Source organism: Somniosus microcephalus, chromosome 3 (genome assembly GCF_052327205.1).
Source record: "Somniosus microcephalus isolate GS21.2 chromosome 3, FLI_Smic_1.0, whole genome shotgun sequence".
NCBI classification, from domain to species: domain Eukaryota; kingdom Metazoa; phylum Chordata; class Chondrichthyes; order Squaliformes; family Somniosidae; genus Somniosus; species Somniosus microcephalus.
This window is the reverse complement of record NC_140989.1, coordinates 113,059,190-113,083,591: the sequence shown is the minus strand read 5'-3', so window position 1 is coordinate 113,083,591 and position 24,402 is coordinate 113,059,190. Positions and strand designations below refer to the sequence as shown.

General features: G+C 45.2%; 1 protein-coding gene and 1 pseudogene across 2 annotated transcripts in view; one reads left to right on the top strand and one right to left on the bottom strand.

The window, feature by feature from the left end:
• Positions 1–23,618, top strand: part of LOC147121268 (NADPH oxidase 3-like) — a 78,087-nt gene extending 54,469 nt beyond the window's left edge. Inside the window, exons 9-10 of one of the 2 annotated variants that reach the window (XM_085981495.1) lie at positions 14,864–14,988; positions 23,303–23,618. In XM_085981495.1, the coding sequence (XP_085837621.1) occupies positions 14,864–14,988; positions 23,303–23,429 (252 nt within the window). In that variant the 3' untranslated portion in view covers positions 23,430–23,618. The remainder of the gene's footprint in view (positions 1–14,863; positions 14,989–23,302) is intronic. The other variant, XM_085981496.1, reaches the window with a different exon arrangement.
• LOC147121269 (uncharacterized) lies at positions 2,930–8,574 on the bottom strand (annotated as a pseudogene).
• Positions 23,619–24,402: the final 784 nt, after the last annotated feature.

Here is a 24,402-nt window from a genome sequence, read left to right as displayed (position 1 = left end):
GAGCATTAGTTACATTGAAACTGGACACTGGGGCAAAAGCAAACTTAATCAGTATGAGTGACATAAAAAATATGAAAGAAAAGCCCAAAATACAGAATAAGTCAGTACTACTGAAGATCTATAATGGACAGAAAATAGATAGCTTAGGTGTATGCAGACTTAAAGTGACAGTCAAAGACAAAGTGCATCATCTCATGTTTTCTGTTGTGGCTGAAAGACTTGATTCGATACTAGGTGACAAAGCTTGTGAAGACTTAGAACTGGTCAAGAGAGTCTACCGTATAAACGGTGCCATAAGCAGACCAGATGACTCAGGTGATGAAGCAGAGAGCCCATCAAGGATGAAAAGGCCAAAGGGTATCCATGTCTTCAAAAAGCCTAGTTTCTCCAAGAAGAAAGAAAAAGACTTTAAGGTCAAAGAGAAGCCAAAGGAAGAAAAGCACAAAGAGGAAAAACACAAGGAGAAAAAGTCCAAAGATATAACCGCAGCAGATGTTGTTAAGCAGTGGAAAGAGAGAAAGAAAAAGAAGAAGCCTGCACCAGAGCAGGAAGCAGTTCCGGTGGATACTCCTTCTTCCCTCAGGCCAATCTTTGGTGTTCCATTAGCCGAGGCTGCTGAGAGGACTATGCTGTATGATGGGATCCAGCTGCCAGCAGTTTTTTGAGAGTGCATTGACTACATTGAGAGTTATGGCATGAAGAGTGAAGGAAACACTGAAACCCTCTCCAAGCAAAGATCGCAAGGAGACCTCGATCTATACAAGAGCAGATTGATGACAATGCCGCAACTGCATCTTGTCATTCACCGCCAGAACAATCTCATGAAGACACATCAGACTTACCCATGTTGAGAAGATCCACACGTGAAGTAAAAGAGCCTGATAGACTTAATCTTTGAGTACAATGTAAAGCTTTGAAAATGTGTTGACTGTTTTGAAAATGTTTATGTTTATAGAGCACTAACAAAAGTGTTACTGATATTATCTTTATTGTTTTCTTGAAAGTTGATTGATATTGATTTTGTTAAACCTCAAAGAAAGGGGGATGTAACGATCATTCTATAGTGGACACTAGGTGGAGCCGTAGAGCTGTATATAGCTGTATGTATAAGACTACACTACCCAGCTGTATATATATTAAGACTACATTACCCATGAGGCACTAAGCTACCCACAAGGCAACAGTCAAGATGGAAGCCTCTACAGATACGGTACCAGTCCACATGTGCTCAATAAAGTAACTAGCAAAAACTAGCTGTGTTCATAATAAGAATGTCTATTTATTCATGAACATAACAGTGCCAACCTGGCGCATCATGTGGCAGCCAAGGTGTACAGCGTCAAGTGAAGTAAATCTGGCCATGGTGAGGCCATCCCTGGCATCGCGAGCAGCAGTGTGTTCAGGTGCTGATGCCCTCTGTCCTGTGCAGCATCAGTTGTTTGCGAAGAAGGTTGGTGTTGTTGTTGGTGCTGCTGGTGTGCCTAGTGCTACTAGTGTTGGGGTTGATCGTGGTAGGATTCTGAGGACCAAAGTGAGAGAGTATAAAGGGCACCCATGCTGATGGAATAGATGGCAAGTGAAGTAGAGATGACAGAAGCGAACTGTCAATGGTGAGGGAGGTAATGAGGTCAAACTGGATGGAGACTTGTGTAAAGATTTGCAGCATTCTGAATCTGTTGTGGAAATGCAGTGAGAAACAGCTTGTGGCTGAGGGGCGATATCTCTGTAAGGTGGGAGCTTTTACTTTACATTTGAAGCTGTCAACTCATCAACTGATTCAATGGCCACTGAACCCTCACTTCAGCTTGACAGACGTGGTCCACGACCAGTGTGGACACCGTGGGCGAGCTGTCCAATGCAAAAGGTAAGCTGAAAAGCATTCTTAAGTGGCTCTAAATAAGCCACTAATTACCTGAATTGGGTCGCCCACCACTACCTGTCGGGTCTCCTCAGCGCTGGCAGACCCGACATCATGAAAGGCGCATGGGAGCGAGTTGACAGTGGGGTCCCGACCTGTTGTCAAAAATATCAAATTTCCCACCCGACACGCCACCAATCCCGCCCACTGACCCCCCAGAAAATTCCGGCCGTAAAAGTCACCACCGTCATCAACTTTTTCGCCTCCAGACCCTTCCAGGGCGCTACGAGCAACATATCCAGGATCTCCCAGTCGTCTGCACATAACTGCATAAGGCAGGTCACTGATGACTTGTTTGCCAGGCTGACAATTATGTAAACTTCCCGTGATGACAACAGCTAGAATGAGCGGGCATTCGGATTTGCCTCTCTGGCTACATTCCCACAGGTACAAGGTGTCATCAGCTGTACACATGTGGCAATCCACCACCGCCACAGCAACCAGAAGTTTTTATAAACTGCAAGGGATATTATTCCATCAATGTGCTGCTGGTGTGCAACCACAAGAAGAGGTTCATGCAGGTCTGCGCCAGATTCCCCGGGAGCTGTCATGACGCCTTCATACTGAGGTAGTCCAACATCCCAGACCTTTTCATTCCAGGAAGCAGAGTAAAGGGCAGGCTCGTAGACAACAAAGGAAAGCAACTTCAAATTTGGTTCATAACACTTGTGTGGAACCCCACCAATGAGGCAGGAGCGCTACAATGAGAGCCACATGACCACCAGGTGTGTCATCGAGCAAGCCATTGGAATGTAGAAGATGCACTTCAGGTGCCTAGATTGGTCTGGAGGCACCCTTCAGTACTCACTTGCCAGGGTGTCTAGAATGATAGTGGTGTACTGCGTCCCGCACAACATTGCACAGCAGTGAGGATCACAGGTGGAGGAGGACAAAGGGGCTCATCACTTATCTTCAGATGAGGGGAACATATAGGAGGAGAAGGAGGAGGAGGATGAAGATGGGCCACGCATTGCCAGACCAGCCGCTTACATTGCTGTCCGGGATTCCCCATTATCGGAAAGGTTTACCTAGTGTGAAACATAAGAAATGAAATCCTGCGGTCCACTCCCACCACCAGAACCAACCACACCCCCCTTTGCATGAAATAGTCCTTCAACCACTCACCCATCCATTTCACATCTGCCCAATGGGTCCCGTCATGTATTGATATTGATATAATGAAAGGGCAAGTCGGCACTCAGGACGTAATAATGGGAAAGATGTGGAACATAAGAACATAAGAAATAGAAGCAGGAGTAGGACATTCGGCCCCTCGAGCCTGCTCTGCCATTTAATAAGATCATGGCTGATTTGATCTTGGCCTCAACTCCACTTTTCTGCCTGTTCCCCGTAACCCTTGACTCCCCTGTAGTTCAAAAATCTGTCTATCTCAGCCTTGAATATATTCAAAGACTCAGCCTCCACAGCTCCCTAGGGCAGAGAATTCCAAAGATTCACAACCCTGAGAGAAGAAATTCCTCCTCATCTCTGTCTTAAATGGGCAACTCCTTATTCTGAAACTCTGCACCCTAGTTCTAGATTCCCCCATGAGGGGAAACATCCTCTCAGCATCTACCCTGTCAAGCCCCCTCAGAATCTTATATGTTTCAATAAGATCACCTCTCATTCTTCTAAACTCCAATGAGTATCGGCCCAACATGCTCAACCTTTCCTCATAAGACAACCCCTTCATCCCAGGAATCAACCTAGTGAACCTTCTCTGAACTGCCTCCAATGCAAGTATATCCCTCCTTAAATAAGGAGACCAAAACTGTATGCAGTACTCTAGGTGTGGTCTCACCAACGCCCTGTACAGTTGTAGCAAGAATTTCCTACTTTAATACTCCATCCCCCTTGCAATAAAGGCCAACATTCCATTTGCCTTCCTAATTATTGCTAACTTTGGGTGTTTCATGTATGAGGAAACACCGATCCCTCTGTACCACAGCATTCTGTAGTCTCTCTCCATTTAAATAATATTTTGCTTTTCTATTCTTCCTACCAAAGTGGATAACCTCACATTTTCCCACATTATACGCCATCTGTCAAATTTTTGCCAACTCTCTTAACCTATCTATATCTCTTTGGCCTAGAAATTCATTATAGCCACTTTTGGGGCGGTAAAGTCGGGCGGCCGCTAAAGTTTGCGCCCGGCGCAAATTCGAGGCCACTTCGCCGATATTCATTAGCTTCGCCCTAAGAGTTTGCTCGAGCGCTAAAACTGGCGATGCACGGCTCTCTTTAGGCGCTAAGCCGGCGGCCTGGGCGCTAACACCGGAAGGTGGGCGCAGGGCAGGTGCGGCGAGCTGCTGATTGACGGCAGACACTCTGGCTCCGGTGAGCTCTTAAAGGGGGAGGGTGGATTTGTTTTTTTGAAAGGCCGAGACTGCTGTATTTGTGTTGTTGGGGAGGGTTTCTCTCCATCAGTTTGTTATGTGGTACCGGCACACCTCCACCACCTCCTCCTCCTCCTCCTCCTTCTCCTCCTCCTCCATCATCACCATCTTTGTCTCTCACAAAGTGTTGCAAAATGGCTGCCTTTTCTACTGCAGGAGTGCCCTTTAATTTGCGCTCCCCACGGCCCGCCTCGGCTGTGTAACGTTCCACTTCACAGTCGTTCGGGCCGCCAGGCGCACAATGGGGCGGCACGAGTGAAGTTCCGGTTCCAGGCGCACAAAGGGCGTTGCACGACGAAATGACGTCATGATCTGCGCGCGCAGCTGAGCGCACGCAAAGACTTTGCGCCGGCGCCAAATGTCTACTGAAGTTGGGGCAAGGCGCAGATCGCGCTGCGCCCGGGCGCTAAGCGCCTAGCGCTCAAGATCTGCTCCTCCTAAGGCATTAACGGCTGGCGCAGCCAACTGAATTTCTAGGCCTTTGTGTCCTCCTCAGAATTTGCTTTCCCACCTATCTTTGTATCATCAGCAAATTTGGCTACAGTACACTTGGTCCCTTCATCCAAGTCATTACTATCGATTGTAAATAGTTGAGGCCCTAGCACTGATCCCTGTGGCACCCCACTAGTTACATTTTGCCAACCTGAAAATGACCCATTTATCCTGACTCTCTGTTTTCTGTTAGTTAACCAATCCTCTATCCATGCTAATATATTACCCCCAACCCCGTGCGCTCTTATCTTGTGCAGTAACCTTTTATATGGCACCTTATCGAATGCCTTTTGGAAATCCAAATACATTACATCTACTGGTTCCCCTTTATCCACCGTGCTCGTTACATCCTCAAAGAACTCTAATAAATTTGTCAAAAACGATTTCCCTTTCATAAAACCATGTTGACTCTGCTTGATTTTATTATGATTTTCTAAATGTCCTGCTACTACTTCCTTAATAATGGATTCCAGCATTTTCCCAATGACAGATGTTAGGCTAACTGGCCTATAGTTTCCTGCTTTCTGTCTCCCTCCTTTCTTGAATGGGGGCGTTACATTTGCGGTTTTCCAATCCACTGGGACCTTTCCAGAATCTAGGGAATTTTGGAAGATTACAACCAATGCATCCACTATCTCTGCAGCCACTTCTTTTAAGACCCTAGGATGCAGACCATCAGGTCTAGGGGACTTGTCAGCCTTTAGTCCCATTAGTTTGCCTAGTACTTTTTCTCTAGTGATAGTGATTGTTTTAAGTTCCTCCCTCCCTTTTGCCCCTTGATTTTGCACTATTATTGGGATGCTTTTAGTGTCTTCTACTGTGAAGACAGATATAAAATATTTGTTCAAAGTATCTGCCATTTCCTTGTTTCCCATTATTAATTCCCCAGTCTCATCCTCTAAGGGACCAAAGTTTAATTTAGCTACTCTCTTCCTTTTTATATACTTATAGAAGCTCTTGCTGTCTGTTTTTATATTTCATGCTAGTTTAATCTCATAATCTATTTTCTCCCTCTATTATTTTTTAGTCATCCTTTGCAAGTTTCTAAAAATTTCCCAATCTTCTGGCCTACCATTAACCTTCACAACATTGTATGCCTTTTCTTTCAATTTGATACCCTCCTTAACTTCCTTAGTTAGCCACGGATGGTTCATCCTTCTCATAGGGTCTTTCTTTCTCACTGGAATATATCTTTGTTGAGAGTTATGAAATATCTCCTTAAAAGTCTGCCACTGCTTATCTATCATCTTGCCTTTTAATCTATTTTCCCAGTCAACTTTAGCCAACTCTGTCTTCATACCCTTGTAATTGCCCTTATTTAAGTTTAAGTCACTAGTTTTAGATCCAAGTTTCTCACCCTCAATATAAATGTGAAATTCTATCATGCTATGATCACTCTTCCCTAAAGGATCCTTTACTATGAGCTCATTCATTAATCCTGTCTCATTACACATGGCCAGATCTAAAATTGCCTGCTCCCTAGTTGGTTCAACAATCTATTGTTCTAAGAAACTGTCCTGAATACACTCTATGAATTCGTCCTCAAGGCTACCCTTGCCAATTTGATTTGTCCAATCTATATGAAGATTAAAATTGCCCACGATTATTTCAGTACCTTTCTTACAAGCTCCCATTATTTCTTGATTTATACTTAATCCTACAGTGTAGCTACTGTTAGGGGGCCTATAGATTACTCCCACCAGTGACTTCTTTCCCTTATTATTTATTATCTCCAACCAAACTGATTCTACGTCTTGATCTTCTAAGCCAATATCATTTCTCACTACTGCACTGATCTCATCCCTTATTAACAGAGCAACACCACCTCCTTTTCCTTTCTGCCTATCCATATGAAATGACAAATACCCCTGAATATTCAGTTCCCAGCCTTGGTCACCTTTCAACCACCTCTCTGTAATGGCTATCAGATCATAAACATTTATTTCTATTTGTGCCGTCAATTCATCTATCTGGTTATGAATGCTGCATGCATTCAGATAAAGAGCCTTTAATGTTGTCTTTTTACCATTTTTCCCTACTCTGACCCTATTTGCTGGTGCACTCTTATGCTTGTACGCTCTGTCCCTTCCTGTCACACTCTGGTTATCATTACCCCTATCGCTACCCTGCACTAATGACTTGTCCTTTCTCTTTAACTTTCTAGGTTTCCCCTCACCTGAACCCTCCACCACCACCCCCCCCCCTCCCCCCACTATTTAGTTTAAAGCCTATCTATAGCCCTAGTTATTCGATTTGCAAGGGCACTGGTCCCAGCATGGTTCAAGTGAAGCCCGTCCCAACAGAACAGTTCCCTCTTTCCCCAGTACTGGTGCCAGTGCCCCATGAATCGAAACCCATTTCTCCCACACCAATCCCTGAGCCATGCATTCAACTCTCTGATCTTATTGCCCCTATGCCAATTTGCTCGTGGCTCAGGTAGTAATCCAATGATTATTACCTTTGTGGTTCTGCTTTTTAATTTAGTCCCTAACTGCTCATACTCCTTCAGCAGAACCTCTTTCTTAGTCCTACCTATGTCGTTGGTACCTACATGGACCACGACAACTGGATCCTTTACCTCTCACACCAAGTTCCTCTCCAGCCCCGAGGAGGTGTCCTTAACCCTAGCACCGGGCAGGTGACACAGCCTTCAGGACTCACGCTCTCGGCTGCAGAGAACAGTATCTGTCCCCCATCTATACTTTCCCCTACCACTACTACATTCCTTTTTACTCCCTCAACTTGAATGGCCCCCTGTTCCACAGTGCTGTGGTCAGTTTGCTCATCCTCCCTGCAGTCCCTGCTCTCGTCCACACAGGCTGCAAGAACCTCGTATCTGTTGGACAAGTGCAAGGGCTGAGGCTCCTCCAATGCTACCTTCTGTGTCCCCATGCCTAAGTCACTCGTAGTCTCACCCTCCTATCACTGACCACGGACCAAATCTGAAGTATTTAACCTAAGGGGTATGACTGCCTCGTGGAACAAAGTGTCCAGGTAACTTTCTCCCTCCCTGATGTATCACAGTGTCCGAAGCTCAGACTCCAGCTCATCAACTCTGAGCCAAAGTTCCTCGAGCCGCCAACACTTACTGCAGATGTGGTTGCTGTGGATCACACTGGGGTCCACAAGCTCCCACATGCTACAGCTGCAACATATCACCTACCCTGCCGTCTCTATTGTATTTTATTTAACTAATTAGATTTTCAAGTTTTGAAATACTCAATTGTCTATTAATAATTTTTAACCTAGGTAATAACCTTGTTTAATTTATTAAATTTAGATATATGCTTTAGATCTTTACTGTAATTTAGCCCACAGTCCCAATTTAACCCTAGTTGTTTATATTTTTTTTATGTATCAAGCAGCACCTCTTACCCCCACCTCACCAAATTCCCGAGTTTAGTACCCTGTAGAAGCAGTACTCTGTAGAACTGGACTCCGTGCTACGTCTGTCAGCACCAGGCTAAGTTGCGGATGTAACTCTAGCATTCTCCTTCTCAACAATAGCCCTCGGGGTTCAGCTTCTGTATCCAGCTGAGCAGAGCTTGGAGAGGATTGCGACTCCTGACGCGGACTCTCCACAGCTGTCCCTGCCACCAGTATCTGCTCGTTCTCACTTGTGAGATGTGAATCACCAGGTGAAAACCCAACTAACCTTCTAAGTGGACCCACCGCAGTGCAAGTCTTTGCGCCGGTGCATGGCTGTACGTCCTGTGACGGTGGACCCTCAGAAGGAATGAGGTTCTCTGAGGAATCGTCCTCATGCATGTCCTGCAACACTTGCTGTATGCATGAAGGCCCTGGAAGATAAAAGAAAGGAATATGATTTAGTCATGGCAAAGTAATGATCTTAACAATCACCATACTCAGCCTTCCCATAGTTCAGTCATTGATGAAATAAAGTCAGCATATATATGTCAGAGATATTTGTAATTCAGTCACCAGCTATCTGCAAGTTCCTTGTCTCTCCATCTCCAACTGAGAGAGATGCAGATGTGTCGCTTATCTCCAGGGCATCCTCCTCTGCGTCAGTGAGCTGGACTATTTGTGGCAGTCCACCTCCAGTCCTCTCCCTCTCCCTTCCGTTTTGCACCCTCTTCTCCTACAAGGGACAAAAAAACCTGACCTGTGAGTGAATGAAGGTGAGATATTCAACCGATGCATCACGTTTGCACCTGGGCAGGGCTGGAACTGATGTCCTAGGGGGGAGTGTTTGCTAGTGCTCTGGGGGAGGGTTTAAACTAAAATGGCAGAGGGTTGGGAACCTGAGCAGGGAGACAGAGGAAAGGGAAACAAGGATAAAAGCAAAAGATAGGAAGGAGAAAAGCAAAAGTGGCAGTCAGAGAAATCAAGGCCTAGAAATTCATTAAGGCGCTGCCAGCTTTGCGCCCAGTTAACGCCTAAAGGGTGATTTTGCGCCAAAAATGAGTTTGCGCAGATATTCAGCGCAGCGGTATTGGTGGCGGTAGCCGTTAGCGCTGCGCCGGCACCGATGATGTCATCGGTGTGCGCAGTGCCCCGGTTCCGCCCCAAAACCGCGCCGATCCCCATATTTAGTTGCGGCCGCCTCCTCCGAAGCGGCCGCAAACAGCGACCAGAAAACGGGGCCATCCTGCTGCCTTAGTGGGGTGCTTTAAAGCGGAAGGTGCGGCCGGCCGCTTTTGCGGCGGCCGCCTGCCCGCACCTCCTTCCCCGGCCTCCTCCACCCCCCCCCCCCGCGGCATTGCCGGCTGCTTTCCGCGAGCCCGGCACTTCTCCGTGGTGCCGGGCTCATTTGCCGGCACTATCCAGCAGCGATCTCCCCGTTGCAGGCAGCTCCCCCTTAAGAGAAGGAGGAGGCCTGCAGTACCGCAGCCTGCCGCTGCGCAGCGCCTGGCGCAGCGGCGCCAAGAGCGCTGATATTCAGTGTCAGCGCACCAAGCGGAGGCGGGCACACCCTGGTATAGCGCCCGCTTCCGAATTGTGGCGCTAACAATGAATATCTGATGATCGCTATAGGCTTCCCGCCCAGCGCTAACTTTTGGGCGCTAGCCAGCTGGCGGGGCCATAGTGAATTTCTAGGCCCAACGGTTTAAATCAAACATGGCCACAGTAAATAATCATTCTAATAGGTCTAAGAGCGTTAAAAAAACAAGCCTGAAGGCTTTGTGTCTTAATGCGAGGAGCATTCATAATAAGGTGGATGAATTGGCTGCGCAAATAGAGGTAAACGAATATGATTTGGTTGGGATTATGGAAACGTGGCTCAAGGATGGCCAAGGCTGGGAACTCAACATCCAGGGGTATTCGATATTCAGGAAAGATAGGCAAAAAGGAAAGGGAGGTGGGGTAGCATTACTGGTTAAAGAAGGGATTAACACAATTGTAATGAAGGATATTAGCTCTGATGATGTGGAATCTGTATGGGTAGAATTGAGAAATACTAAGGGGAAGAAAACGTTAGTGGGCGTGATATATAGACCTCCAAACAGTAAGGCAGAGGTTGGGGATGGCATTAAAAGGGAAATTAAAGAAGCGTGCAATAAGGGCACAGCAGTCATCATGGGTGACTTTAATCTACATATAGATTGGGCTAACCAAATTAGTAACAATACTGTGGAGGAGGAATTCTTGGAGTGTTTACGGGATGGTTTCCTGGACCAATATGTCAACGAACCAACCAGAGATCAGGCAATCTTAGACTGGGTATTATGTAATGAGGAAGGATTAATTAGCAATCTTGTTGTACAAGGCCCCCTGGGTCGGAGCGATCATAATATGATCGAATTCTTCATTAAGATGGAGAATGAAGTAGTTGACTCAGAGACTAGGGTCCTGAATTTAAATAAAGGAAACTACGATGGTCTGAGGAGCGAGTTGGGTAGGATTGATTGGGGAATGTCACTCAAAGGGTTGACGGTGGATAGGCAATGGCAAACATTCAAAGACCGAATGGATGAACTACAGAATTTGTTCATCCCAGTTTGGCATAAAAATAAAACAAAAAAGGTGACTCAACCGTGGCTAACAAGGGAAATTAGGGATAGCATAAGATCCAAGGAGAGGACATATAAATTGGCCAGAAAAAGCAATAATCCTGAGGATTGGGAGCAGTTTAGGATTCAGCAAAGGAGGACAAAGGGATTAATTAAGAAAGGGAAAATAGAATGAGAGTAAGCTTGCAGGGAACATAAAAACTGACTGTAAAAGCTTTTATAGATATGTGAAGAGAAAAAGATTGGTGAAGTCAAGCGTAGGTCCCTTGCAGTCAGAATCAGGGGAATTTATAATGGGGAACAAAGAAATGGCAGACCAACTAAATACATATTTTGGTTCTGTCTTCACAAAGGAGGACACAAATAACCTCCCAGAGATGCCGGGGAACATAGGGTCTGATGAAAGGGTGGAACTGAAAGAAATCAGTATTTGTAGGGAAATGGTGTTAGGAAAATTGATGGGACTGAAGGCCGATAAATCCCCAGGGCCTGATAATCTACATTCCAGGGTACTTAAGGAAGTGGCCCTAGAAATAGTAGATGCATTGCTGGTCATCTTCTAGAACTCGATAGACTCTGGAACAGTACCCATGGATTGGAGGGTAGCTAATGTTACCCCACTATTCAAAAAAGGTGGTAGAGAAAAAGCGGGGAATTATAGACCAGTAAGCCTGGCATCGGTAGTGGGGAAAATGCTAGAGTCCATTATAAAAGATGTAATAGCAGAGCACTTGGAAAGCAGTGACAGGATTGGACAAAGTCAACATGGATTTACAAAAGGTAAATCATGCTTGACTAATCTACTGGAATTTTTTGAGGATGTAACTGGTAAAATAAATAAGGGAGAACCAGTGCATGTGGTGTATTTGGACTTTCAGAAGGCTTTCGATAAGATCCCGCATAAGAGATTAGCGTGCAAAATTAAGGCACATGGGATTGGGGGCAAGGTATTGACTTGGATAGAGAACTGGTTGGCGGACAGAAAGCAAAGAGTTGGAATAAATGGGTTGTTTTCCGAGTGGCAGGCAGTGACTAGTGGGGTACCGCAAGGATCGGTCCTAGGACCCCAGCTGTTCACAATATATATTAATGATCTGGATGAGGGAATTGGATGTAATATCTCCAAATTTGCAGATGACACAAAGCTGGGTGGGAGGGTATGCTGTGAGGAGGATGTCGTGAAACTCCAGTACGATTTGGACAGGTTGGGTGATTGGGCAGAAACATGGCAAATGCACTATAATGTGGATAAATGTGAGGTTATCCACTTTGATGGCAAAAACAGGAAGGCAGATTATTATTTGAATGGCAATAGATTGGGAGAAGGGGAAGTGCAAAGAGACCTGGGTGTTCTTGTGCACCAGTCGCGGAAGGTAAGCATGCAGGTGCAGCAGGCGGTTAAGAAGGCAAATGGTATGTTGGCCTTCATAGCAAGAGGGTTTGAGTACAGGAAGAAGGATGTCTTGCTACAGTTGTACAGGGCCTTGGTGAGACCGCACCTTGAGTATTGTGTGCAGTTTTGGTCGCCTTATCTGAGGAAGGACGTTCTTGCCATGGAAGGAGTGCAGCGAAGATTCACCAGGCTGATACCTGGGATGGCAGAAATGACGTATGAGGAGAGATTGTGTCGAATGGGCTTATACTCACTGGAGTTTAGAAGATTGAGAGGGGATCTCATCGAAACCTATAAAATTCTGTCAGGCCTGGACAGACTAGATGCAGGAAGGATGTTTCTGATGGCTGGGGAGTCCAGAACCAGGGGTCATAGTCTAAGGATAAGGGGTAAGCTATTTAGGACTGAAATGAGGAGGAATTTCTTCACCCAGAGAGTGGTGAACCTGTGGAATTCTCTGCCACAGAGGGCGGTGGAGGCCAGGTCATTAAATATATTCAAGAAGGAGTTGGATATATTTCTTAAGGCTAAAGGGATCAAGGGATATGGCGAGAAGGCAGGGACAGGGTACTGAATTTGGATGATCAGCCATGATCTCATTGAATGGCGGAGCAGGCTCGAAGGGCCGAATGGCCTACTCCTGCTCCTCTCTTCTATGTTTCTATGTTGCATAAGGATTGGGATGAGTGTCAACGGTAGATGGATAAATGGGGAGGTGATGAAGTGTATAGAAAGTGAAGGCTGGGTTGCTGCTGAAAGTTGAGTGGGTGTGAGAAGAGATGTGATGGAGAATACTTAGCAAATTACACAGAGTGAAAGCAGGGGCTTAAAGCACAGGATGTAGTTGAATCAGCAAATGTACTCACTTTTCCTGACTTGCTTAGGTCACTAAATGGCTTCTTGCATTGCATCCATGACATGGGCACAATGCTCCTACTACTCATCTCCTCAGTTGCCTCCAACCACACCTTCTTGATGAGAGTAGCAGGTTTCTTCCTCCCATTGCTGGGGAAAAATGTGTCGCTCCTCCTCCTGACTGCACCCAGCAGTAATTCCAGTGAGGCATCATAAATCTGGGTGCTGCCCTTCCTCTATGTCCACCATTCATCCTGAGCACCTCCAATTTACTTTTATGCAGTATCCCTTTAAACACAACTGAGACATGCAGGTACAATTCAATTGTGATTGCAAATTCCAACCCGCTCAGTTAACTTCCAGGTTTCTCCAACGCAATTCCACTACACCCCCACCCCGCTCAGAAGTCGCCTTCGTATTAATATCGGGACCCATATATTTCTTCTTTATGTATGAAAATTAAAGTTTCAACTCATTTAACCATCATTCTTGCATATTCGGCACAATGCATTTAAGAACCTGCAATCAGGGAAGCTTTTCAATTTTTAATGTGACTTATACTTATGCCATAAAAATGTATTAAATGAAACAGAAAATACAATGCAGATCTCAAGGAGGATACATTTTAGAAAACACTTCAAAAAATTGCAATAAAACCCCCCCAAAAAAAACTTTGCTTCCTGCTGTGCCTGAAAATCTGGTGGTAATTTTAAGAGAGCCTCTGAGTAAGCGCAATTGTATGAAACTCGTATCTGAGCCTCTAATTTGGGGGCATGGCCATGTTATTTGTGGTGATTTGTTCAGACGGAGGGATTGGCAGACAGCTGTAAAAGACCACGAAGATTTAGGCGTATTGTAGTTACGCGTGTAACTCACTTATGTCGCAAACCAATTCCTATTTGGTTTGCGCCCAGATTACATGTGTCTCTGGGCACAAATACAGAGGTAATTCAAGGTCACTGTTTGAAAGGTCACGAGTGTTATATCATGTATTATTCTGCTGATAAAATGGAGCTATATCCCTTTGAGCCAGAAAGTTTAATTGTTAAGTAAACAGAGCTTTGGGACATTTAGAATTTAATTGTCTAGTCGGGGAAATTTGCAAATTAGAATATGCTGGTCATTTTCAGACTTCATCTCGGAAGCACACTCCATTTTAAGATTGTTTTGCACCTGTACCAAAGTGTGACAATTGCAGTATGACATCTACGTGTGCAGACATACTATTTTTTAATATATTGTAAATAGTGCTGTATCACTTACCCAGTGCAGCTTAATATGATTGGTACACACTGTTTTTATGAGGGTGATACACCCTCTTTTGAAGATATTTTCCCCGATCTCTATTCTTGGGTCTCTATATATTTTGTTATCAACCCCGCCGAGAATGCCGATGGGTGAATTTATGCCGGACCTCTACCAATGCTATTGCAAGCCCAGCTGGTAGGCAGTGCATTAGAGCAGACTAAGATGAATATGCCACCCACTTTCTCTCCCTATGAAGAATTATTTGGCTTCCACTTGGCACCTCCCCATAGTGCTGATGCTGGGATTGGAAATTCAATATGTAGCAGTTCACTAGCCTGAATCTGAATTTTACCATGCTATGCTATGGGGTTCTAATGAGCCGTGCTACTACTTAACTGGGTATAATATCACCACTACTATATTAACTCATTATCTACTTCCTAAGAGTGGATTGTACTGCTTAGTGCTACCTAAGGTTTATTTTTTGCCAATGAAGGGGTTAAGAAAAAGTTTTAGCTGTAATTTGCAAAACTAAAGACCTGTAGCCAATTGCTCTGATGATAGACTGGCACTTGCTTTGCTGCAGGCTGCTCACATTGCCTTGCATTATGAAGAGAACAAAGATGTTATCACTGGGCTGAAACAGAAGACTTTCTATGGCAGGCCAAACTGGAACAAGGAGTTCAAACGCATAGCTGATGATCACCCTGGGTAAGGCCTTTGATGTACTAGTCATTGAGTGATCAGTAATTAATGTATTTTTATAATAAGTTTGGACCATAGTCCATAATCCACATTATAATAAACACACATTTTAAAAGCGTTTGGGCTCAACCAAAATGGTGCTCTAAATTGGAAAACTAACTTGCACTATCACCAAGTGAAGTGACACTGCACGAATACCCTTGCTAATCCTGTGAGAGCCCAGTCTCAGCCATACTGTATAAGGCACTGATAAGTGGGGACTGCATTTCCATAAAGTGAGGGGTAAAATAGAAAGTGTACTGTGTCTGAGCTACAATCCTGCATCTCCCTGCAACCACGAGTAGAATTGGTAGGCAATTGGGATCAGGTTGGCCATAGTTTGCCGTGTGACAGCAGAGCTGAAGGAGAGAGAAATTAATTTTCAAAACATAGTGGAAAATAAAAAGGATGCATGGCTCTGTTTTCAAAGGTTCAGCTTTCACCTTTTCCACAAAAGTTTCAGAATTTGTAGCCATGCAAAAATTTCCCTAACCACTAATTTCATTTATTGCTAAAATTGAATATTTTGCATCTAACCTTTCAGGGTATTGTGTACACACTTGTAAGCCACATGTGGCATTACAGTATCTTTTTTCTGATGCCCAAGACTTTAAAATAGATTATGCAAGCAACAACTGATCTCTGAATTGCAAAAAGTGCTCAAGCAGATTTCAGCTGAAAAGCTGCTACACTGCCACATGTTTAAAAACTGGGCTTGTTGATGGGATGATAATCTTCCCTCTGCTCTTATGAGGGTCCTATGAGAAATGAGTACAGCATTCTGAACCGTGTTCCTAGTGGGTGCAGGGTCATAGCACAAGTCCTCCTGTAACTTGACAAAAACTAACTCCATAAATTGACAATCTCAGGCACATAGATGGCTGTTTTGGAGCACTAGTGCTTTAGGTTGTGCTTTTCTGAGTTTGGAGATTAAGGCATAAGAACATAAGAAATAGGAGCAGGAATAGGCCACTTGGCCACTCGAGCCTGCTCCGCCATTCAATAAGATCATGGCTGATCTAGGAATCACTGATTCTGATTGCCCATGCTGAGCAATCAAGGGCTTGCAGGTAATGGCTAAAGCCAGCCGCTACTGGATCTATTTTAGCAGAATAGTATGCTACCAGTCTTTGCTTATCCCCGTGGTCCTGTGTTACCACCGCTGTGTAATGGCCCCCATGGTTGTGGCAATGGACGTGAAAAGGTTTCCTCATATCTGGCAATCCCAATGCGGGTGCCGACGTGAGGGCTTGCTTTAACTGGACAAAAGCTTCTTCACATTGTGGGGTCCATTCGCCTTCCCCTAATTGTGTCCTGGAAGGTCTCCCCCCTTTGATCAAATCTTGTATCGGAGCTGCTATTCATGAATAGTTCAGAATAAAGTTACGGCAGTAGTTGAACAGTCCCAAAACCTGCCGAACTTCTTTAACATGCTGTGGATGGGGTAAACTTAAGCTAGTCAATTTCCTATCTTCTGGTAGGCGTTTAGTGCCTTGTGCCAGTACATAGCCTAGGTGATGGACTTCCAATTGTCCAACCTGTGCTTTCTTAGGGTTTATTTTCAACCCTGCTGCTTGAATGATAACTAATACTTGTACTAAGGTGCGTACATGTTCTCCATTTGTTCCCGAGGCTATCAAAATGTCATCTACATACTGCAGGACTACACTTCCACTAGCACTTAATTCCAGTGGGGCCAAAACCCCCGCCATTACTCGGTGAAAAATATTTGGGCTGTTGTGAAATCCCTGTGGAACCCGAGTCCAGGTGTACTGCTTGTCCTGTACTGTAAAAGCAAATTTATCCTGTGATTCTGGGGCTACTGGTATTGACCAGAAACCATTAGCGATGTTTAAGACGGTAAAAATTCAATGCTCACTATTTAGTCCGTTTAAAATAGTAGCTGGACTGGCTACTATTGGATGCAGTTTGGGTGTAACTGCATTCAACGCAGTGTAATCTATAGTTAGCCTGTAAACATAGAAACATAGAAGATAGGAGTAGGCCATTCGGCTCCTCGAGCCTGCTCCGCCATTCAATGAGATCATGGCTGATCATCCAAATTCAGTACCCTGTCCCTGCCTTCTCCCCATATCCCTTGATCCCTTTAGCCTTAAGAAATATATCCAACTCCTTCTTGAATATACTTAATGAATTGGCCTCCACTGCCTTCTGTGGTAGAGAATTCCACAGGTTCACCATTCTCTGGGTGAAGAAATTCCTCCTCATCTCTGTCCTAAATGGCTTACACCTTATCCTTAGACTATGACCCCTGGTTCTGGACTCCCCGGCCATCGAGAACATCCTTCCTGCATCCAGTCTGTCCAGTCCTGTTAGAATTTTATAAGTTTCAATGAGATCCCCTCTCATTCTTCTAAACTCCAGCGAGTATAAGCCCAATCGACCCAATCTCTCCTCATACGTCATTCCTGCCATCCCAGGTATCAGTCTGGTGAATCTTCGCTGCACTCCCTCCATGGCAAGAACATCCTTCCTCAGATAAGGTGACCAAAACTGCACACAATACTCAAGGTGTGGTCTCACCAAGGCCCTGTACAACTGTAGCAAGTCATCCTTGTTCTTGTACTCGAACCCTCTCGCTACGAATGCCAACATACCATTTGCCTTCTTCAGCGACTGGTGCACAAGGACACTCAGGTCTCGTTGCACTTCCCCTTCTCCCAATCTATTGCCGTTCAGATAATAATCAGCCTTCCTGTTTTTGCCACCAAAGTGGATAACCTTGCATTTATCCACATGAAACTGCATCTGCCATGCTTCTGCCCGATCACCCAACCTGTCCAAATCATACTGGAGTTTCTCAGCATCCTCCTCACAGCACACACGCCAACCCAGCTTTGTGTCGTCTGCAAACTTGGAGATATTACATCTAGTTCCCTCATCTAGATCATTTATATATATATTGTGAATAGCTGGGGTCCTAGGACCAATCCCTGTGGTACCCCACTAGTCACTGCCTGCCACTCGGAAAAAGAGCTGATTATTCCAACTCTTTGCTTCCTGTCTGTCAACAGGGGAGCGTTTTGCAGTTGGGAAGGGAGCGCTATTTAAAGGCGACCGCTTCCTGCCTTTTTTTGTCGGCAACATTTTTACACCACTCATTGAGAGAGAGAGACTTCTGGAGAGATTCAACACTGTGTGAAGGAGTTTTGTGTACTGAGCAGCACTTTGCAGGTTCATTTTGATTTGACCTTCCTTGTATCGATTTAGAAGAGACTATGGGGGCTGCACTCTGAGCTCTTTCCCTGGGCCTCTCCATTGTTCTTTCCAGCAGATTTGATGTACCGGTCTCTCCAGGCCGAGATTCAAGGCTGCAATGAGCAGGGTGTGGATGGAGAGCAAGATCAACCCTCCCCTTTAAGAACTGGTCGGCGCCATTGTGTCTGTATTCCATTGCTGACTGACATCACATGAGCTTCGCTACTGCTCAGGGATAGCGCCTCGCTCCTCGGCGTTAGCGCCTTAAGAGAGGTGTGTAGCGCCTGATTTAGTGCTCCAATTACCTCCAGGGGCGATAGAAGCCAAGATTGCAGTCAGAGGCGATAATTAGCGCCAGGCATTAAACTTTACGCCCGGCTGATAATTGCGCCCCAAACAGGGCAATACCGAATTTATCCCCCCCCAGGTATCATTCTGGTAAATCAACGCTGCACTCCCTCCCAGGCCAATATATCCTTCCTAAGGTGTGGTGCCCAGAACTGCTCGCACTACTCCAGGTGTGGTCTAACCAGGGATTTGTATAGCTCCAGCATAACTTCTACCCCCTTGTATTCTAGTCCTCTAGATATAAAGGCCAGCAGTCCATTAGCCTTTTTGATTATTTTCTGTACCTGTCCATGACATTTTAATGATTTATGTACATGGACCCCAAGTCTCTTTGGACCTCCACTGCTTGAAGCTTTTCACCATTTAGAAAGTACTCTGTTCTATCCATTTTAGATCCAAAGTGGATGACCTCACATTTTCTTACATTGAAATCCATTTGCCACAGCTTTGCCCATTCACTTAATCTATTAATATCTCTTTATAATTTTATGCTTCCATCTACACTGCTTACAATGCTGCCTATTTTTGTGTCATCGGCAAACTTGGATATGTGGCTTTCTATCCCATCATCTAAGTCGTTAATAAGTGTAATGAGTAGTTGAGGCCCCAACACAGATCCTTGCGGGACATCACTAGGCACATTCTGCCAATTAGAGTACCTGCCCATTATCCTTGCACACTGTCTCCTGTTGCTCAGCCAATTTTCTAACCAGGTCAATAATTTACCTTCAATTCCATGAGCTTCAACTTTAGCTAACAGTCTGTTATGAGGGACTTTATCAAATGCCTTCTGGAAGTCCATATAAATAACATCCATAGACATTTCCCTGTCCACTACTTTAGCCACCTCTTCAAAAAATTCAATTAGGTTTGTCAGGCATGACCTACCCTTTACAAATCCATGCTGGATCTCTCTGAGGGGTGACCTGATAGAGCAGTGGTTCTCAAACTTTTCTGGTTGAAGGACCCCTTTTCAAATGGATTCCGAATCACAGACTCTTCTATTTAAATTAAAGAGCGGGGGAGTGGGACTAGGTGGATAGCTCTACCAAAGAGTCGGCACAGGTGCGATGGTGCGATGGGCCAAATGGCCTCCTTCTGTGCTGTATCCTTCTATGATTCTATGATAATGGAGGTAACTTGTCATGCCTTCTTGGATGAAGCTCGGTATTAACGCTACAGATGTTACCTCAGATCCCGCACAATTCGCTGCACCAACAATCCCCGACATCAAAATCGCGCGGTCTCAATACTCACTTGGTGAGAAAACAGCATCAATGAGTACGGGGGAAAAGTTAGTGATCACCAGCAAAGCAGTCGATGTCATCGCCAACTGCCATTAATGGCCGCCCGAAATGGCCGCAGCGCTAACTAACCTAAATTGGTGTAGGGGGCATGGAGGTAGGTGGCACTAACCTTGGGTGCAATGCCGTCCTGGTGGCTTTGCACAAGGGATCCGGGACCAATTTGTTGCGCTGGTGCAGTGTTGCTGCTTCCCCGAGCATCTGTGGGTGAGGCTGTGAAGCTTGCAATGCATTGTGGGCAGTGAGGAGCTCTGAAATTTAAAGGGCCATGCACATTGAAGCAAGACAAAATAAAATGCACTGATTCAATACATTTTTCAGCCCTTTGTCTTTTTACAAATATTCAATATTTAAAAGAAGCTCCAAATGTGATTATTTACCTCTTAAAGCTGAATTACCTTCCTAAACTGAACAAATGGGAAAACTGCCTCAGCACTAACACATATGGTTCAGCAAGTCAGGGAAGGGGCACCCAGGGTCTCGCACGCAGCACTCCAGCTTTGAGCAGGGTGTCAACACTGCAAGACTGGCCCTCTACCCACAGGGGCCTGGAGGCCCTCCAGAAAGAACAATGTGGGAATATATTACCAAGGCCGTCACTACCAGCAGTGTCGCCCCCACCACCTGGCTCCAGTGCCCAAAGAAGCTTCATGACCTCAGACCACTGGTCAAGGTCAATGAATTCATCTTCAAAAGCCGTCACCTACTAACTGCACCACTAGCCTTACACACTGCTCAATGCAGGACCCCCAATCACTCACCAACCAACAATCTGCACCAATGACAAGGCACACCTCCCATTCCAACCTCACCTCACCCTCTTGGATGAGATGGTGCAGGCCCTTCTTGGCAGGGACATGGCTGAGCCCTTGGCCAGAGGCGGGGCTGAAAGGATACAAGATGCGGGTATCCTCGTACGTTATCCCCCTCCTGGCATGCACCTCTAGGTTTCCTGCCCTCCTGTCAGCACAAATCCACCCTTGTGTCTTCCTCATTTCACACACCCAAGAATTGCAGCCTGCCCAGCCAGTGGGACTGCAGGCAGATGATTCCATCCCAGATATCCCGGCCACAAAGGGGCTGTCTGGGATGCATCCTTCCATCTGATTCCTCCTCTTCTGTGTCTTGCTCTTCTGCGTCAGGGTCAAACAGATTAAAACAAGTGGAAGCACTGACACACATCCCATGGTCCTGCTCCCTTTACCTGCACAGCAGGAGCGACACTGGTTTCACGCCCCAGGATAGGTGATCCACAACCTGGGCTCTGCTGTCAGTACCTGCAGTGCATTTCTCATTGATCCCCTAAGGCCTTGCCGCTCTTTCCCAGACAGGATCAACAGAAGAGCCGGGAAACAACTGAAGCAGCTGCCCAGCTCGAACAGAGAACCTGTCTGTTAGTGATGGAAGACATGGCCAGGGAGCGGTACACAGAGCAGGAGGGCAGGGGCGGGGCCTGGCGAGATGGCAGGTCCAGTGGGGGTCAAGGACAGGCAGGGGGAGGGGAGCACACTCAGCGCCTTGTCCTTTCATAAAGTTGTGGGTTCAAGTCCCACTCCAGGACTTGAGCTCAAAAATCTAGGCTGACACTCAGTACAGTACTGAGGGAGTGCTGCACTGTTGGAGGTGCCGTCTTCTGGATGAGACATTAAACCGAGACCCCACCTGCCCTCTTAGGTGGACGTAAAAGATCCCATGGCACTATTTCGAAGAAGAACAAGGGAGTTATCCCCAATGTCCTGGCCAATATTTATCCCTCAACCAACATCACTAAAGCAGATTATCTGGTCATTATCACATTGCTGTTTGTGGAAGCTTGCTGTGCACAAATTGGCTGCCTGTTTCCTACATTACAACAGTGACTACACTTTAAAAAGTACTTCATAGGCTGTAAAGCGCTTTGGGATGTCCGGTAGTCATGAAAGGCGCTATATAAATGCAAGTCTTTCTTTCTTTCTTTCTTTTTGCCGGCCATTGGACTGAAGTGAACAGTTTGCTGAGAGCCAAGACTCGCATTATTCACTCGGTCAGCTGGTTTCATCTGAAAAGCAGAATTTAACGTGGCCTTTTTAAAAAGTGATTGCATCATTATTCCTCACTCCCCCTTCACTGTGGGGAATGGTTCAGTTCCACTTCCGAGATAGGGAGCGAGACCTAGAAAGCTGATAAGCTGATTTGCTGGATACACTGAAAAGACTTACTGCTGGATTGCAGTGGAACCTACAGATCCAGACTGGCCCTTTCATTTGAAGGAGGTGGATATTCAGATCTGCTTCCCAGATGATTATCCTTTGGAGGTGTTTACTGAGGATATCTCCGCATCTTACTCCTACACTTCAGATTATGCCGCAGTCCCCCCGGAACGTCTCTACAGACCCCTCGGGGTCCGTGGATCCCAGTTTGAGAAACACTGTGATAGAAGTCTTTAAGATAATGAAAGGGTTTGCTTGGGTGGACGCAGAGAAAATGTTTCCACTTGTGGGGGAGTCCAAAACTAGAGGTCGTAAATATAAAAAAGTCACTAATAAATCCATTAGGGAATTTAGGATAAACTTCTTTACCCAAAGAGTGGTAAGAATGTGATACGTGCTACCACAAGGAGTCGTTGAGGCGAATAGCATAGATGGATTTAAGGGGAAGCAAGATAAGCATATGAGGGAGAAAGGAATGAAAGGATATGCTCATAGGGTTAGATGAAGTAGGGTGGGAGGAGGCTCATGTGGAGCATAAACACCAGCATAGACCAGTTGGGCCGAATGGCCTGTTTCTGTACTGCACACTCAATGTAAGGATGCTGATTTATAGCAAACCTCCACTCAACTACCTCTGGTATAGCAAAAAAGAAATAATTGTTACATTAACTAATTTTTGCACAGAAAAAATCCCTAATTTATTACAAACTACATAATAAGTAGTTTATGCAATATGATACTTTGCTATGTTCCTCTTTGGTAACACTGACCTGGTATTAACAGCCATGCACTTCACCTGCAGCAAGTTGCATCTGACACGTATCATCAGAAGTGTTAACACTAGTCATCAGAAACATGAATTGAATGTGATGCATTCAGTCATATAATTAGTTCACAGGATGTTTCCTGTGGTGCAGCTGAATTTCACTCAGCAGGATCTGTGTTCCAAGGATTAATGTAGCAAAGACCAGACAATGTTCATTATTTTGACTTTAGACACCTGATAGATAAGTGATGCTATTTTGTATCAAACAAGCGACTGCATTCTGATGGCAGCTGGGTGTAATGATGTACTTGTCTGCTTTTAGCAATTTTGTGCCAATATTTCAACAGCTCACCTTCAAGAGCTTCTTGTATGAGAGTACAAATTAGAATGCCAACAGCCTGGGAAGTACAAGATGCCTTTGTTCTGAATTGTGTCTAACTTTGCCTTTTCTACAGGGCCAGCATTGGTGTGTTCTGCTGTGGACCCAAGGGCCTCTCACGTGTTCTCCACAGGATGTGCAATTGTTACTCATCTGCTAATCCCCAAGGCGTTCAGTTCCACTACAATAAAGAGAATGTCTAAGCTTTCTGCAAATTTTAGACAGTGATTATTCTCAAGGATGGAAAATGTAACCCAAACAATTTAATCATTTTACTCCTACAGTTATATCAGCTGAAACATCCTACAACAAAATTTACAATATATGATTGTTGTTTAGAAATGTATCACTTGTCCTGTGTTACATCATTGCATTTTAGCTTAAAAAAACATTAAAATGAATCATATATGTGTATACAAATGAGTATGCAATCATCATATCTCACGTCAGATTATACTAAATTAATTAGCCATATGGTGGCATTCTCTTTTGCTGATGCCATAATCATCTTCTTATAGATACATAGAAGATAGGAGCAGGAGTAGGCCATTCGGCCCTTCGAGCCTGCTCCGCCATTCAATGAGATCATGGCTGATCATCCAAATTCAGTACCCTGTCCCTGCCTTCTCCCCATATCCCTTGATCCCTTTAGCCTTAAGAAATATATCCAACTCCTTCTTGAATATATTTAATGAACTGGCCTCCACTGCCCTCTGTGGCAGAGAATTCCACAGGTTCACCACTCTCTGGGTGAAGAAATTCCTCCTCATTTCAGTCCTAAATGGCTTACCCCTTAACCTTAGACTAAGACCCCGAGTTCTGGACTCCCCGGCCATCAGAAACATCCTTCCTGCATCTAGTCTGTCCAGGCCTGACAGAATTTTATAGGTTTCGATGAGATCCCCTCTCAATCTTCTAAACTCCAGTGAGTATAAGCCCAATCGACACAATCTCTCCTCATACGTCATTCCTGCCATCCCAGGTATCAGCCTGGTGAATCTTCGCTGCACTCCTTCCATGGCAAGAACGTCCTTCCTCAGGTAAGGCGACCAAAACTGCACACAATACTCAAGGTGCGGTCTCACCAAGGCCCTGTACAACTGTAGCAAGACATCCTTGTTCCTGTACTCAAACCCTCTTGCTACGAAGGCCAACATACCATTTGCCTTCTTAACC